This window comes from Lathamus discolor, chromosome 1, assembly GCF_037157495.1.
Source record: "Lathamus discolor isolate bLatDis1 chromosome 1, bLatDis1.hap1, whole genome shotgun sequence".
Classification (NCBI taxonomy): Eukaryota; Metazoa; Chordata; class Aves; order Psittaciformes; family Psittacidae; genus Lathamus; species Lathamus discolor.
The window spans coordinates 124,041,019-124,058,954 of record NC_088884.1 but is presented as its reverse complement, the minus strand read 5'-3'; the positions used below and the strand labels follow the sequence as shown (position 1 = coordinate 124,058,954).

Sequence of the window (17,936 nt, the reverse complement as noted above, 5' to 3'; positions counted from 1 at the left end):
CATAGTTTCCATACAACTAAAACCTTGTCCAGAGTCCAGATGTTACCAAATCATTCTCTCTGGTCTACTTCCGTTCAAACTGATCTTAAACATTATAGTTAACTGGTATTCTTTTTCTCACCCTGTTCTTCGTATGATGTTGTAGACAATATTCATCAGATAATATTCTCAGTAGTTTCATGTTGCTGCATTCATTAGTATTTAATCAAATCCATATAAAAAAATACCCACTTAAGCAAAAAATGTTTCTGAAGAACTCCCTGATATTAAATTACTTCCTATCTCCATTATTCTTCTTGAATGCCAGGCACCTAAGAGAAATCACATTGAAAATGCCTTTGGTCTGACATGTAAAATAACATAAAAAATAAATAAATAAAAATAGATCACCTACAGAGTTCCAAAGTATAACTGAAACTTTTCAATTAAAAACATATCCAACACCTGATATCTTCCCTAAATATGGATATGTCCACGTATGTAATTTTTACACAAAAAGATACTGTTTCTTAAAAACCACAAGTATTTGAGACCATTTCTGAAACTGTTCAGTCACTACTAACAATTCTGAACACTGCGCTTCCAAGGGTCACTATTTTCTTATATTCACATTGGATACATTGGGGACATCTTTCCTCTGGCTAGTCTGCTCTTACCAGTGATGGGTTTTACCACCAGGCAGCGAGACAGAGCCAGGAGCAGCTCTAGATGCTTTTTCTTCCTTTAAGCTTCTAGGAAAAAGATGGCAAATTGTCAGGGTTTTGAACAGTGAGGGGAGAAAGCTAGTAGTCTCTATCTGACCAGAGTCAAATATTATTTATTATTACTATTATAAACATCTTCTAGAGATTTCCCTTGGATGTCTTTCATAACAGGGGCCACTGTATAAGCACAATGAAATATTGCTAACTTTAATAAACAGAACATAAAATGGTAAGAGGAAGAAACTATTAACATTTCAATCTACAAAGACATGACGTGCCCCAGCAGAGGTCACAAACCAGACTTGAGGAAGTGCTAAAGCTTAATAGCAAGCCCATTTTTCTTTCCTGGTAATACTGAGAATTAACAAAAGGAAGGTTCTGAACTAACAATAGATGATGCAAGAAATCACTCATTGACAGAAATACATTAGCAGAAATTACTTTGGTTTCAGCGTGTAATACTGATGTATAAATATGAAATCCCAAGGCAAATCACACTTCAGAAAAACAATAAAGTAAAAAAAAAAAAAAGTGGAAAATATCCCCCTTAGTCTTGATGATGCAACTATATTGCTTCACTGTGGTAACATTCACTTTGCCATGAAAATGCAAATAGCAAAGAATATTTGTGACTGAATTTGTTTGACACAAATGCATTGAATTTATGTGCATGTATATAAAATACGGTGTTCAAGCAATGGATAGTAACTTTTTCTGTTGGGCTAGAAAGGAAAACAAAGCTATGATATTTCTGTTAAACATCCGGACTGCTAGCTAGTTTTTGATTAGCAACCAAGCACAAGGTTAAGTTTAACAATATATAACCATGGCAATATAACAATAAGTGCTGATGCAAGTTTGACGTAGTTGTAAACAAGTAATCTGTGTGACCAATAGGAGGTAGGTTCTCTAATGTATTAACTAAATATGAGTTAACAATGAAGAAATCAATATATATATTATTGTTTGTTTAAAAGTATAATGGAAGACTTGGAGCTTAATTCAAGCTGCTTTTTTTTTGACGCAAGGAAGTTCTGATTTGCAGAAAAACACAAACATACAGAGGACAAACATGACGAAAGGCAGAAACCCTGACAGAATTAACTCATTTGACTTTAGCAACAATTTAATAATTGCCAATTTACTTTTACTGAAAAACATGGTTTTCTGAATTAATTTCAGTTCAACGGGGTAGGTCTATACCTAGCAAAAGAAGTAACAGTTAACTGGATGCTATTTAATTTCAGTTTAGTCCAAACAATCAGCAACTGAGACAAAAAGGGAAATGATCGCTCCTTTTTTAAAAAATATGCTTTTCCAGTGAAAGGACTGCATAGAATCTAAACTCTGCCCTTCAAAGCCTGAGACACAACCCCCACCTGAATTATCAGAAAAAACCCAAATCAAAACAAAACCCCAGGTATCTCCCACAACTGTTAAAAGTATCTTCTAATTTTTTTGGAATGCCTGTGTAAGTGTTAAAGTATTTTGTGACTAGAGGAGACTGTATTTTTATCTCCTGCCTTAAAATTTTTATGACCTGAAAGTATCTGAAGAAGTCACTCTGTATACTTCATTATGTTATGTCACACACCAATCTTAACCTTACAGAAAACAAGCAGAGGATTGTTTGGGTATGCAAGGCATGATGTTAAAGACTTTGCTAAGAGCATGTTTGTTAGGATTAGGAGCTTTATTAGCTCCCTCTAAGGAACTCCTGAACAGAACTGACCTGATCAGCTCTGCACCTCCCTCGTTTTTCACAGATATTTAATTCATAAGTTTCATCCAGCAAACTAACAAGAATCTGACAACCAATTCACTTAGCATGATTAAAAAAAAAAAAAAAAAAAAAAAAGTGATGGAAGAATTTTCAAAATCATCCAAGCAGAATTTTAATGTAACGTTACTCTATTTAGTGATCAGGAAAACTTGATATGGCAGGCTGCTTTCCATTTTATTTGAAAATTCAAGATTGACAATCAACTTAAGAAAAATCTGTGAAAATCTGAGACAGCATTAATTTCAGGTGAAAAGTATTTCAAATATCTTTTTACTATACATAGGTTATTAATAAAAAGTACATGGATTTTCTGTCCAATACTTAATAAATAGAGATATAACCTTTTATACCAAATTTCATACTTTTTTTTTAATTTGGTTTATATTTTCATATGTTTTATACGGCCATGACATTAGGCACAGTAGAAGTCTGTTTTTCTGTAACAATGGAAACTAATTTATGTGGAGCTGTTAAAACAGAACATACTCTTCACCAGTAGAGTAGACGCAGTTCTGCTTTCACACAACTCCAAGCCCTCAGCCAAACAACACTTTCAGAAAGGTCTGATTTTATTAAAAGGCAAAGCACTGTCATGCAAAGCAGCTAAGTTTGCTACACGTAAACAAAGAACTCACAAGCATGAAAACAAACAGGAAAATAAGTAGATTGCAAAAAATATCTGCCATCCAGAAAAACACAGCATAATATTACCACATAACAAATGTGATTGGGAAGGAAAAATAAGATTATCTATAAAATACAGACAAACACAGGAACTACAGCTACATTTTACTGCCTGTGACAGGAACTATTATTTTTATCATCAATAAATAAGGTTCATCTGGAAAGTTCTCTCTGCTAATCTACTATCTTCCAACAAGAACATCGCCACATCAAATATCCAGTATTATAAAGGAATAAAATGTGCTACTAAGTATAGAGTGTAAAAATAAATAATGAAATAAAAAGTAAAAATATGTGTAAACTATTTTAAGTATATGGATGTATGAATCAGATAGCATACACCAGACAAAAAAAAAAATAGGCTTTCATGACTTTCTAGCAGATGGTCAGAAGTGCATGGAACAAGATGTGGTTAAATCCATGGGGATATGACATGCAGTAAGGTGGCTCATTCTGGGATTTGAAATGTCAATTAGCATGCAAGTCTGAAAATACATACAGGAGTATATTCCTTATAATTGCAATAACAAAATTACCTACATCAAATTTTATCCTTCATATTTTGTCCTACCATAATAATTTTTAAAACTCAAATCACAAACAGCCATTTCAAAATAAAATACATTCCTGATAGTATTCATGCTGATATTAGTAACAAAGTAGCAAACGCATCTAAGATTGCAATGTTTGCCCCTACAGCACATCAGTGAAGCAGAACAGAACCAGCCCTACCTTGGCGAAGGGAGGAGCACCCAGCTACCAAGGACAGCTCTAAGAGACTGACAACACTGGAGACCAGTGCGATCCAGAACCATTTTCAAGACGTTATTTGTTCTGATGACTGTGCAGGCTAGAAGAACATTCAATTAAGGTACAACTTTCCCACATTTGGAAAGTTTGTGAAAATAACAGAACTTCTCTCTCAGACATTCTCAAATGGGGATGTTAACTGTGATCAACCACAAAAGTATTCTCCTGTTTTGAGAGCAGATGGAGAATTGTGACAGGGAGATTACTCCTGCACTGAGAAGATACCACTTAAAGGATTAGAAGACATTTAAAAAGTGAAGCCTCAGAATTTGCTATGCTACTGGGAGTGGAAAGCACAGAAAGTTTATGCTTCATCCCCTCCATTAAAGCTGCCAAGAATGGACAACAAAAATATTAGAGTTAACTGCAAGGCAAAATTAAAATCTGAAGATTTAATGCCCTTTGAAGGGTGGGACTCCCAGAACTTTTCAAAGTCTGACCAGTAATTCATGCAGCAAGAGGTGCCAAAACATGTCTTGGCCCAGGTTCAGGGCAGATACTCATCTAAATCCACATGTGCAGTGGTTCCAATTCACAGCCTCTTCTAAAGCTGAGTCATTGAGTACTTCCCTGCAACAACACTGCTATGTGCATTATAGTCTATCTGGTGAGTCATTTTGTTCCATACAACCTATTCATGGCTTATATAACTGCCTCTAAGTCTGAACAGAAAAAGGAAAATTAGAGCTATACAAGTAAATACAGTTTCATCTCATTACAAGGAAGACAACATACGCTATACTAATTAACCTGATTTGAACAGTCTTCAAATCAGTTCAGCCATTCCAAGATTTTCAGGTGCAATCCACTTTTCTTGGAAAACACTAAAATGAGAACAAGAAAGGGCAAATAAACAGCAGAAGATGTTACATGCAACCACAAGCATAAGATTGCATGCCATACCCCGAACTCTTTCTGCCATTGTTCATTATGAGTGCTACGTTCAAACGTAATTGAGTAATAAATTTCAATGTTACTGTACAGAGCTCACAGAATATTCAAAAGCAGTTTATGAAATAAATTGAAGTTAATTGAATCATGTGTTTGATATTTATACAAATCAACTTTTTATTGAACAAAAATTACAGCAAAAAAAAAAAAGTTAAATAAAACTTTGGCATTAAGTAGGAGACCAAGGCATCCTATTTTCACAGACATACCAAATCAAGAAATTAGCTACTTCATTAATTTCACCATACAGCATTTTCAAATCTACACATGACATTTAGTATGTGTTAGCGAACACTTGAAAAAGCTCACACAGACACACCTGAAAGGGATATAACACCTCTGTTTCCTTCCATGCTCCTACTTACTGTGAAACATGTAAAAAAGGCAAGCTTATTAACACTCATACCAGTTCTACTTTTCAAGACTCCTGTTTCAAACTCCTAACCAGAAAGCCACCACTTTCCCTAAGGAATGCATCATTTTCACTTCTATCAGAAAATAAAATAATGATGGCAGAATACTTGAAACATCTCCAGACTATACACCAGTTAGAAATACAACCCTTCACTATTTTGAATGTTGAATCTCTTGACAATTGCTCACCTAGGCATACATAAAGTTGTCCTGAAATCAACTAGCTTGTGTATGGCAGCAAGGTACTCTTAGAAGCACAGATCTTAATGCAATTTACTGAAATCTTCAATGATACCAGTTCCCCATTGACATCACTACCTGCAACTTACCACTGTCTCATGTCACCCACTCTTGGAAACTTCCCCTGTGTTGCCCACACACAATGCTTTTAGCTTCCTTCCTTCCTTTCACCATGTGTTCTGATTTATAGCTAGGGTCCTGGCGGCAAGGCAACATCCTTGTTGGGGCCAAGTTACACTTGTGAAACCCCATCTGTGATATGCAATATTTTACTGCAACTTCTTCACACTGTTCTCCAAACTCCGCAGGAAGTTATCACCAAACTGACCCAACTAGGACAGAAAAACAGCCAGGTACGACCTGTCTATGGACATAAAAACCCACTGTAGAGCCAAAGACAGATGCTGAGAAGCATCTCCCATCCTATAGAGCCAGCTGGTTCCAGTCATCCCTCCCAGGAGCACGGCAATCAGATCGTAGCACAGATGGGCTGCGGGTGAAGTAGCATACAGCACTGGGGCATGTTCCAAGTTTATCAAAGCAGGAAACATCTCCAATACAAAGCAATACTCTCAAGGAAAATGGAGTATTTGTGACACCCTTTATCAGGATAAAATGTCCACTTACCAAAAGCAACATTTGTAGAACTTGACCTTTGTAAAAGGGAATATTAATTTGCTAGAGATGTTTCTCTATGGCAGAGTGTAAATCTTGATTTGAAGATGTCCATTTCCTCTGAGCTAACTACAGCTTTTACTTTGTTCTTAGTTTGGAAGTAGTGACTTCTTCACTTCCACATTTTTTGAGGGGCAGTTTCATATTCTTTTAAAATTAGTATAAAACAAAACAAAAATCTTCAAGAAAGCAAAGACTTTGACAGAAGTTGCAGTCTTAAGTAAAAGAAAAAGCTTCACTTCTAAACTTACTCAACAGTATTTTGAGCACATGATCTTTTAGAAAGCAACAGCTCCTCTTGGATGAACCATTCAACCTGGCAAGCTTCTTGATTTTCAGTAACTATTTTCTTTTTCTTTATGCAAGGTTATCACCAACACTCCACATACTCTGTAACTGGTAAAATATATTCCTCATGTAATAGGTTAACTGATGAACTGAATGCAGAAGACACTGCTGCAAACAGTAAAGTTGTCTGCACATTATGTTGTCAAAGCAACCAGCTGTTTTCTTCATCACTGATCACTGCCTCAGGCCAGATATTGGCAAAACAAACCTACAGAGATATACATACACTGAAAGTGATCCATTTACGCATCCTGCTATTAACCTTTTTAATTATTTTCTACTTTTTCTACTGTAGTTTTTAGACTGCAGAGTCAAAGTAAAAAAATAAATTTAAATAAAATAAAAAATTTGAAACACGAGCCTTTCTTAATGGCAGTTATCAGCCACTTCAAAAGGAAAGCCACACCAAGAAACCAGGGGCTCTCAGAAACATCACTGGCTGCCAAAAATATAGGGCAATCACAGCTGATTTTTCTTACCACAACAAATGCTGACCTGTTCTATATGAAACCACATACAAGCGAGTACCATCATTTCCAGGGTCTGCCATACCTGCCACTGCGATAACCAAAACAGTGAGGGAAATGTTCTCCCTCTTCCTGGGAAGGGTGCATGCCACCCCTAGCAGAAGCCACTGCTCCAGCTAACCTTTCATTTAATGACAGCAGACTGTTGTTTCTGGCATAGAAAAGAGGGCTGAAGGGTCATGGGATTTTTTTGCTGTTCATGGGATTTGTTTACCTGCAAATGCTGGCAACTTCGGCGATAGCTGGCTTTACTGAGGAGCCTAGAAAAATACACTGGGGGGGGGAAAGGTCTACAATATCACCACAGCCATAACTACCCCAGTTAGCCCTGTATAACCACTATGATGCTAGAAAATTCGTCTTCTTTTTACTCTGAACCTCCATTCTCCTGTGAATAGCCTTAGGGTCAAGGTCTACAAAGTTAATTATACAGCTAAGCTTTCTTACAGTAGAAAGATCAGGCTCCCTGAGGCAAAATTATCACTCTTAAAGGGCAATCTTTTTAAAAAAATAGAAAGTATGTAAAGGTATAAAACTAAAAGAACAAAATTCATTGTTTTAAAATTAAGACTAGAAATTAAGTACACAATTGAATTAAATAATTGTTTAAAAATGGGAAAATTGATAACTTTAAAATAAGCTGCATATAGAAGAATGGAGAAAAACCCTTGTTGGGAAGAATGTTGTCTGTCTGAGCATGCCACCTACGTGAAACAGCTGTCAGGGCTGAGATAGACACAGCAGCTGCTACAAGGCCTCCCCAAAGATGCAAGCCTTAGACTTTTTCATTTGAACACCAGGAGAACAGAACAGCACCACCAGATCAAGTGAACTACCAAGCAAACTCAAAATGCATGGCACAAGCCAAAGGATTAAACAAACTCTCATTCTTTGTCATTACACCCATATTAATCAACTGTATCTATGTCGTACAGAATTCTGTGTAACACAGCAGCCTTTTCATAGCTTTTTGTTTTACTCATACTGTCTCATGTTCATGTCAAAATAGCTTCTCTAAGTTCACAAAAGAAATTACATTTTATAAGTGAAGTACCATAATTTTAATCACTTTTTCCACATGATTAATATTTTTTTTTTTTTTTGCTCAGAGCAAACTTAGGTATTTTTAAATTAAAATAATACTTTCATCGTCATAAAACAACCATCCATCACTTGAGCACAGTACTAGTTTCTTTGTCCTAGAAACTGAATTAAATCAGTTCAGCATGGTTATTATAGGAAAAATCATTTTCTTGTTTTATTTGGCAGGTTTGAAATATTATTTTCCTTCTAACCAGAGGTAAAAAATGAGCTAGAAACTTACATGTATAGATTCACCTGCACGAGTGCATTTGGTGACAGGGAAAGTGTTGTTCTGTAGTACAACCTTTTCAAAGTACAGATCAGTTTCTAGTTTGATGACTTTGATGCTTGTCTTGAAGCCTCAAAAGGAAAGTAACAGCTCTATCTGAAAATAGGAAACTGCAGCACAATTATCATACAAACCATCAGATACTGGAAATGAAGTAAATTTTGTTTCCTAGAGTTTTGCAGCTCTGGTGGCCTTCAGCCAAACACATATTATCGTAACCTGGGAAGAGAAAGTGGGCTATTAACAGCAAAGCTTACTTAAGCAAAAAATCATGTGACTCAGAAGACACTATACATGCTAGGTAGCTGCAAACTAAAAACTTTCAAGGAGTTTGGAGTTAGTCATCTGCATCCTGACCAGTCAACAAGCATGAAAGCTTTCACCACATTATTAGAACCCAGAAAAGGTAGCAGGGGAACAAACCAACATGAAGTGGAAGTTGTGAGATAAATAACCTTGAGCGTAGACCATAAGAACTATAAATCTCTTCCATGCTTCCTCTCCCATCATTAAGAAAAAGCACACAGGTTCAAGGAAAAGAGGTTGCAAGGAGCAAGAAAATCAAATCAAATGAAGCTCAATGGAAGAGAACTATGAAGTGGAGAAAAAAGTGAAAGAATGTGCCTACTAGGAAACCTATACCATGCAGCAGGCAAGCAGCTACAGAGTATTTAATTTTAGCCATCTACAATGAATTTACTTTGAGAAAGACAAAATTTTTAGTGACATGGAAGAGCTGGAAAGATCAAGATAACTTAAGACTTTGCCTAAATGTTTCTATTTCAGAGGACAGAGGGAAAATTCTTTATCTGCTTTTCCACTTCCCACACCTTAAAGAAAAAAAGTTTCAACCCATTCAGTGGAATGGACATATTATTGAATAATTGTATAGTAAGGATTTCAGAGAATAAAATCCTTTTCTAGGATGAAGAACAAAAATAATAAAACACTCAAAATTCACCTAAATTTGTGTGGGGCAGTTTTGGTCACAATTTCAATTTAACTTCCTAGTCTTCTGGTAAGTTAATGGGTCAAAAATTATGGGGTTTGATAAACTGTAGGAATAGATTTATATACACTACAGGAAAAGGAGTACTTTAGATGAGTGGCTCCTAGGTCTTCAGCCTTTGCAAGCATATTTTCCTGGGGGTTTGCTGCTTCTGAACACACTCAGGCAAGTCAGTTTTTAGTGATGCCCCTGGAAGAATCCTGGTGCAAGGCCTGTAGAGACAGCTCAGCATGAGGATGGTCACAGCCAGCACAGTCCCAGCACTGTGCAGCAGCCTTGAGGGGGAAGCAGCAGTAGGTGTTTGGGAATTTGGATGACAACCCAGAAGGTGGCTGATTTACAAAAAAGAACTGGGAATTACTGTTTAGCTGATATCTCACTTCAGAAATATCAGTCTTCCAGAAATTTCACAGCCATAATGTCTTTCCGCTAGTGCTACAGACTGTTACTATGGAGTAGAATTGCATAAGGAAATCAGTAACACATGTGAACTCCCTTAGTAATTTTGTTATGCTATGACAATAAGAGGCCACATATTTATACAGTAACACTTTCTTTAGAACTTGTCATTAGACTATACTAACCATACCACATTAATGTCATATTGCAGCAGCACTGATCTATGTGGAAATCCTCTCCTGTACCTCTTCCTCATCTTCAGGAAACAAACAAACAAAAAAAAGCATTTCATTTCTCACAGACATAAAATCCCAACTAGGCTTAAGTAGTACCCTAAAACAGAAAATCCCTGAATAATCATTAAATGCAACCAAAGATTTACACAGAAAGCCCAATGGCACAGAAAGGGAAGTGGCTCTCTGAGGGATTATCTGGCATTCAGGATCAAGGCTCTCCTCATACCATGAAATAAATGTTGATCCATTTGCCCGGTCTTAAATTTAAACACAGAGAATTATTAAACTATATATAAATAAACCATTATTTAGGTTTCAGAAGTGTTTTCCATTTCAGCTGCAGCTTTCTGGTTCAGTCATTTTTGTCATGAGCCTCACTTTTAAGTCACGCCATCTTGGTTTTTAGCACATCATTCTGCAACCTGGCTCTGCAGAAGAGACAAGGAAAGCAACTAAATAGCTCTTAATGCTGCTAATTTTTGAGAGTGATCCTGTGCTTAGCACAGCAAGTTTTGGGTGTTGGACCAGCGAAATTCTATATTCCTTGTCCACATACTCAATAGATGCCTTCTACCACATTTATATTTGTTTTGTTACCAGAGTACAATACAGCTAAACTGTTGAAGCATGATTATTTTACTCTATATCATCTAATTCACATCATGGTTTAAAAAAGAAATGATGAGTCCTATTCATCACAACTGTTTTACTTGCTTGTTACTGAGTACAATACATTTTTTTTCAACATTTTTAATTTAAGGGTTTGGGTTTTTTTCTCCCCATGGAGACTCTGCACAGCTGCTGTTTACATTTTGGACACAGTAAGTAAAGCAGAAATTGCTTTACTCGAGTTAGTGAGGCAACAGTGACAGTGGAAAATCACTGATGTTACCCAATTCCTAATATCAAGTTATTAGTTAGAATTTTATGCTCTTTACATCTGACTCTTACATAACTTGATATTCTGAGGAATTTTAGCCATGATCGTACTCCAGACAGAATTTATGCAATCATTCTAATATTTTGCCTCCTGATAGTTACAATGAAACCTCATCTCAGCTTTGCATTTGTTCCTTCTTGAAAAACACTATTCAGCGTAGCTGCTGAAAGCCGTCTAAAATCCCTGGTTTTAAACAGTAAAGAGTATTGGACTTTTGCAAGTATTCTGCTGCAAGCCAGCAGAATCTCCGCCCCATTCTGAAGGGAATTATACTTCTTGCATGCAGTCCAAACTTACTCACTTCCTAGGTTTTGGCATTGTTGGTAATTCAAGTGTCACCAACAGAACTTAACTGGGGGAGGGAGAGGAGAGAGTGATAAAAAAAACAAACTACACAGCTTCAACTTTCTGCTGTCCCTACAGTTTCTTTGCAAGCCTGCCTTTATCCCCAAACTTTTGAGGCTGCAACAACACATGCCACCCCCAATCTGCCACAATAGCGATTAGGTTAAACTGGGCATATTTACAGTGGTATTTTACATAGGGACTTAGAGTTTGCTACTTATTCACAACCGATTATCAGACTAATGTACCAAAAGCAAATTAAGAAAAAAGCAGTCCAATAACAAAACCCACTTCTGATTCCCATGGATTTTATTACAGTTTTGTGGTGTAAAATAGTAGCTACGTGAAAGTTTAAGTATTTCACAAGTCTTAAAAGAAAGCAGATAGTTATACCTTGGTTAAGCTTCCCATTTCCAGAAAGTCAGTCTTACGCTGATCCTCATTTTATAAGGCATTTTAGTTTGTATGTCAAACAGAAACAGTGAAGTGCCAATGCAAATAACAGATCCTGCATTTTTCTCCATGTCTAGTATTCTTTTCTTGCCTTCGCTAAGCCACTGCAGCTCCTCATAAACAGCTTACCACCAGATTTCTTTAGCTGCTGTATGACAGCAGCCCATATGTTAGCAGGACCATGGTCCATTTGTCATCCCACTTGCAGACACTTCTCCCCTTGTAACTGCAACAGTCTTAATTACAGCTGCTGTTTGCATGAATACAAAGAAGATAGGCACTAAGTATTTAATAGGTTTAATGCCTTTGGGCTTAATTAATAAAGATATTACTGCTTAAATTAGTCCTAGAGTATTTTTAGTTGCCTTTTAATACAATTCAGCAGCTGGAACAAAGGACATGAGCCAAACATGCTGTTTCTAGCCAGCTCACCCTGAGCTAGCATGGTCTTCTGGCGATGAGGGGTGTGTCGTTTGACAGCAACACAGTGGTGGCCTCAAATAACTTTTTAATATATCTCTGGAAGTAGAAATTACACAAGATACTGCAACTATTAAGCTTCCTTCAAGCTCAGAGAAAATACAAATATTTAAGATAGCTAACATTCAGAGCAAATATGCCAAATTAAATATCACCCTTTTCAGAGGACTGCTATTTAGTCTATGGCATTTAGGATCTAATATTTCAATATTCCTTCACTATTAAGATTTTAGGAAAAAGAAAATTTTAATAGGCTCCCTAACTCCTAGGTGATCTTTATTCTTTTACACTTTCAAAATGAACTATTCATAAATAGACATGAATATGTAGAAACCACATAAGCACTTGAACAAATAAAACTTGAGTGCCCATAAAACATATTGCTGTACCACTTACGCCTAAGTAGATCACATATATTATTACTGTGTTTAGAAAACTTTGTGTCCAGAATGATGTCCAAATGTTAAATGAAGAATCCTATGTTCTTACAGGCATATTCCTGTAAGTATTTGAGAGAATTCTGCTCTACATGTGGGAGGAAAATTAACCAAAAACAAACATACACATTCTTCTACCCACTATTTCTTGTTATATGAATCCTAGTCTGTAAGTCACAATCCTAAAGGTCTACTTTTCTCATGCAAATACACACTTGTTTCAGGTGTTTCCCTGAGTTAACACAGAGTAATTGAAAACACAATTCCTGGTAAAGGACAAAATGGAAGGATTTGCTAACTCAGTGCTCTAAAGCACTGCTGTTTAAGGCAGCCAACCCATTGGTTTTTGGATATCAGAGTACTCAAATAACTAAGTGTATTCTGGGACAGATGATAAGATTTTAAGTGCATGACCCCGGGCCACTCCCAAGTTTTGGAAAGGCATGCCAGTCACCTAAACTTTAAATTTTCTGTCCACAACTAAATATTCACAGACTGCCATTTTACAGAAATTTATCTGTTTAAAGCTCTTCTAGGAAGGGCTGTAAGACAACATTTCAGATTATGGATAGGTAGCTTGAATAGTGTTTCAGGTGTTAAGAGAGCTGTAATGCACTCCTACTGTGAAAGTCAGTGCGTTTCGGTTATAAATTATTCCCCAAGAACATGACTAAAAATTTTACTGTAATATTGTTATTACTGTTATGATTACATCTAAGTAGAGAATTCATTCAAACACCATATAAAAATTGGTCTGTAAAAGTGTCAATTAAAGCACTGTCATGGATGCAAAAATTACATTTCTGGTTTATAAATTAATCTTGCACTTGCTAGTTCTGAGAGAACATTTATTTCTATAATTGAAGAAGGAAAAAAAGCATAATATTTTAAAGATACTTTTTTTTTTAATACTATCAGTAGAAGGAGATCAGCAAAATCTTTTAGAAATGTTGCACTCGTTTTCAACTGACATGTTAATTATAGAACTAAAGAAGGTCTAAAGAGACAGAAGGTAGAATAGAGACAGACAGAAAACTGTCACAATCTACAAGACATAATATGAAAGAAAAACGAAAAGAAAATCCTGTACTACAGAACTTACGCTTTTGGGTTTGGTTTTGCTTGGGTTTTTTTTTTTTTAATGTCAGGCAAAAGGAAGAAACCTAGCTCTAGATTGTGAATATAGCAGAAAATTGTATTTGTGGCATCCTAAAAACTCTTGTAATTTTGGTGATTGTGTTAGAAATTCATAAATGCACAAGGGACACTTCGCAGAGCAGTAAATGACCTAACCCAAAGTTTGAGAACAGAAGACATCTTCATGTGCTAAAATGACTTCATTTGTTTTCATAAAACATGGGAGGAACATCTGGCAGGACAGGAAAGGATTCTGGATCTTTTTAAGGCATCAGAGCTGAAGTTAGCGGGAGGGATTTGGGGGATGGATTTTTTTTCTGATTGCTTGTTTGGCTTTTTCAATGGGGTACATCACATTTCTGGGACTTCGAGAAAATGAGCAAGAACATTCAAGTCTAAAATAGAACAGAAAGGATTGCAAGCTTCCAACAAATCTTGAGAAAGTACAGAAGTTTAAAGATCGGTGGTGTGAAGAGAATAAAATAAAAACCTGCAAAACAAGCATCACTATTATACCACCTGCAACAATTCCATGCATTTGGAAGAAAACACCAAAAAGCTTCTGAGTCACTAAAACCAGTTCTTCAATTCCCAGTCCTATGCTGAGTGACTCGACTTGACTTATCCAGGACTGTAGTGACAGGACAAGGGGTAATGGGTTAAAACTTAAGCAGGGGAAGTTTAGATTGGATATAAGGAGGAAATTCTTTCCTGTTAGGGTGGTGAGACACTGGAATTGGTTGCCCAGTGAGGTTGTGAGTGCTCCATCCCTGGCAGTGTTCAAGGCCAGGTTGGATGAAGCCTTGGGTGACATGGTTTAGTGTGAGGTGTCCCTGCCCATGGCAGGGGGGTTGGAACTGGATGATCTTGAGGTCCTTTCCAACCCTAACTATTCTATGATTCTATGATTTGTGATGTCTCAAAGGTTATTTATTGGATTTGCATTAAAGCAAATTATCTTGATAAAATGAGACAAACATCTCAGGGAAATAATGTACTCAGCTAACTCCACAGGGAGTGGAGTTACTAACAGAAATCAGTACTAACAGAAATCCTGAAAAGCAAAATGCATCTGCAATTGTTCTCCTACTGCAGGCTGTACTAAACAAAGAGTAGTGCTAACTACGGGTTAACTAATGATGATAACCAGGCCCAGCACAGAGCTACACATATTGCACAGCATCTCACATGGCACCTGTCACAGAGCTACTCCAGGGAATTTCTCAGGTGGCCTTGCCCTACAAAGAGCACCTCTAGACCATAATCTCAGCAAAGCTTCATGTGCAAACATGAAAACACCAATATGCTCAACTACCATCGCTAAATAAAATATATGTTTTCTTCAAGTATGGAATCAAATATTATTAGTTCCAGCATGGGAGTATGAAAATAAGCTTTCTTCCTAATGATTACATAGTTTTCTATTTGGTAAGTAGATTTTTCCGTTCATGTTTCAAAAATTCAAGTCTCTGGTTTGGTTAATTTATCTATTGGATTTTCCTTTCATTTAACTCCCAAAACATAAATACTAAGTGGGTGAAAGCAGAAATTTAAAAAAAATGGTAACATAACTTATGAACTAATACACCTGTTATTTTTCCCACATTAGTTTCCAGTTTCTCTAACCAACAGTATCTAAAGTCCAATTACATATCCAATCAAAATTTTCATGGAATGCCCAGAAGTCCGTTGTTTTATCAACCTAACACTTACTAATACAATAAAAAGATTTCACTCTGAAGTTTTATTAACACAGAAATATGTAACTGGTCAAGCTACTAAATTCAGAACCCTCCTGGCACTATCAACTTTATCATATGTATGTTCCTGTAATTTATCCAGAACAGTTTTAAAACGGTATGTTCCCTGCAGTCTTCCCTACTGAAAACTTTTTTCTGTGATACTTCCAATTTGAAGCTGACTTTGCTTGCTTGGCTTTAGATTTCTATTTTTTGAAAAACTTGTCAGTATTACTACTCAATTTTCACAAAACAATACCACAGATGCAAACGCAGAGGCCATTCTTACTATGAGAATTTAAAATACATCAAGTCAGATAGTACAAGTTTTCTGACAGTATTAATAGAATTCCTATCATGCAATAAAATTCTGTAAGAGCATTTAACTAATAACATACTTCATGTTACAAAGTAATAATAATGCTAAATCAAAATTATTGTAGTTGTACTGCACAGCAAGATACAGATAGCTATAGCTTAAAATTACTAGCAAAGTAATGAAGATAAGTGGATTCTTAAAGAAAGACATAATGACAGCAGGAGTTAACTTAGACAAATTTTATACTCAGAGATAAAAACAATTACTTTAAGACTTTTAAATCTCGAGGCTAATATAAGATTGATAAACTAACTTTGTCTTTAATTTGATAGCTATGTCACACTCTCATGTCAGAAACTAAATGGTTCTTCCATACACAACTGAAGCAATTATCTCCATATTAGTAGCATTAGACAAAATCAGCCATATTAAATTGATTTAAATAGCTTTTTGACAAGAGAAGGCTTAGTTAAGTACAAAGAATTATGAATCATCTGCATCTTTTTTCTTGCAAGAACGACATCTTAGCTTAAAGTGATATAACTGTTTTTCAACTAAAAGAATATATAGAAACACTTATGAAGAATCAGCAAATAGCATGGGATTACTGTAAATATACGCAACGAGAAAGACAGGTCATAAATCCAGAGTGACCTGGCCTTCTTGCTAAACTGAATCCAACACAGTCCAAAAGAACAATCAACATCTAACTCAGGTGAATTTTAGAAAGCTCATGTGTTTAGAGTATCTGCATGCGCATGCACGTACCTGTGACGAATGTAGGTCACACTATGGGAAGCCAGACAGCATCCTAGCAAACAGTCTCACCAAAAGGACTTTGGATCTCCATGAAATGCAACCTCAAAACCAACGGTTTGGTCTGACAGCAGCCAAGAAGCAGTGCACACCCTTTGACTTTGAAAGGAAGCTCTCAGCCAAGTCACTAATATTTTTTATTGTTATTGTAGCTAAATTGTACAGTTACTGAACTATCCTGGATAATTATTATCTTATTAATTTATATATTCATTACTTGATTCCTGAAGTTCACCAAGAATGAGACTGTATTCTGCACTCTAGAAAGAATGAGTTGCAAATTCTTGTTATAAAACAGTCTATGATTTTTAACAAACGTAGAAAATAAATCCCCCCAGGCACACAATATGGTTTTTAGGATGATTTAATCAGCACACACAAACTGACAGAACATTTTCATTCTCACCGCTTAGCTACAGATCAGGATAAACACATCAAGGAGACAGCCTATGTTTCATGGATCTGGCTTCTGTTGCCTGTCCTTGATGTCTGACATTTTGCAGAAGAACTTTGCTTCATTCAAAAACTTGTTAAGGTATTTGTGGCAATCAGTCAGCAAGCACACTAGAGTTGACAACAAAAGCTTTTGTCACAAGATGTGGCCATTCTACTTCTGACCAGGTTTAGTACCAGCTAGAAAGACTTCTGCATGCTCATATCAACATACATCCCACCACTTTTTATTTTGGACCTTTGAAGCACCCAAAATCCCTGTATAAATCCTGAATTGAAAAGTCAGGGCAAATTCTTAGCACCTGGTTTCAGCTGGTTCAGATGTCTTGATGACATGCATGTTCAGATGTCTTGATGGCCTGCAGGATGGCCGAGCGGTCTAAGGCGCTGCGCTCAGGTCGCAGCCTCCTCCTGGAGGCGTGGGTTTGAATCCCACTTCTGACAATTGTGTTTGAGGCCTTGTGTGGGATGGTTTAGTGTGAGGTGTCCCTGCCCATGGCAGGGGGGTTGGAACTAGATGATCTTGAGGTCCTTTCCAACCCTAACTATTCTATGATGGAAATATGCAGCATTTTTCTGAATGGCACAGGAAATGCCAGTAAAGATTCACAGTAATCTCATGATCCTTGAGTTTATGGCAATCAGAAAAAAGACACACACTACAA

General features: G+C 36.4%; 1 protein-coding gene and 1 non-coding gene across 14 annotated transcripts in view; one reads left to right on the top strand and one right to left on the bottom strand.

Annotated features, from left to right (window-relative positions):
• Positions 1 to 17,936, bottom strand: part of TLL1 (tolloid like 1) — a 151,035-nt gene that overhangs the window by 75,280 nt on the left and 57,819 nt on the right. For 11 of the 13 annotated variants that reach the window (XM_065694047.1, XM_065694037.1, XM_065694030.1 and 8 more), the window contains one exon: positions 657 to 731. The exons of the other annotated variants lie outside the window; for them this stretch is intronic. In XM_065694047.1, the coding sequence (XP_065550119.1) occupies positions 657 to 731 (75 nt within the window). The remainder of the gene's footprint in view (positions 1 to 656; positions 732 to 17,936) is intronic. 13 annotated transcript variants of the gene reach the window in all.
• TRNAL-CAG (transfer RNA leucine (anticodon CAG)) lies at positions 17,632 to 17,716 on the top strand. Its single transcript has one exon. It is a non-coding gene; the product is annotated as a tRNA-Leu (tRNA).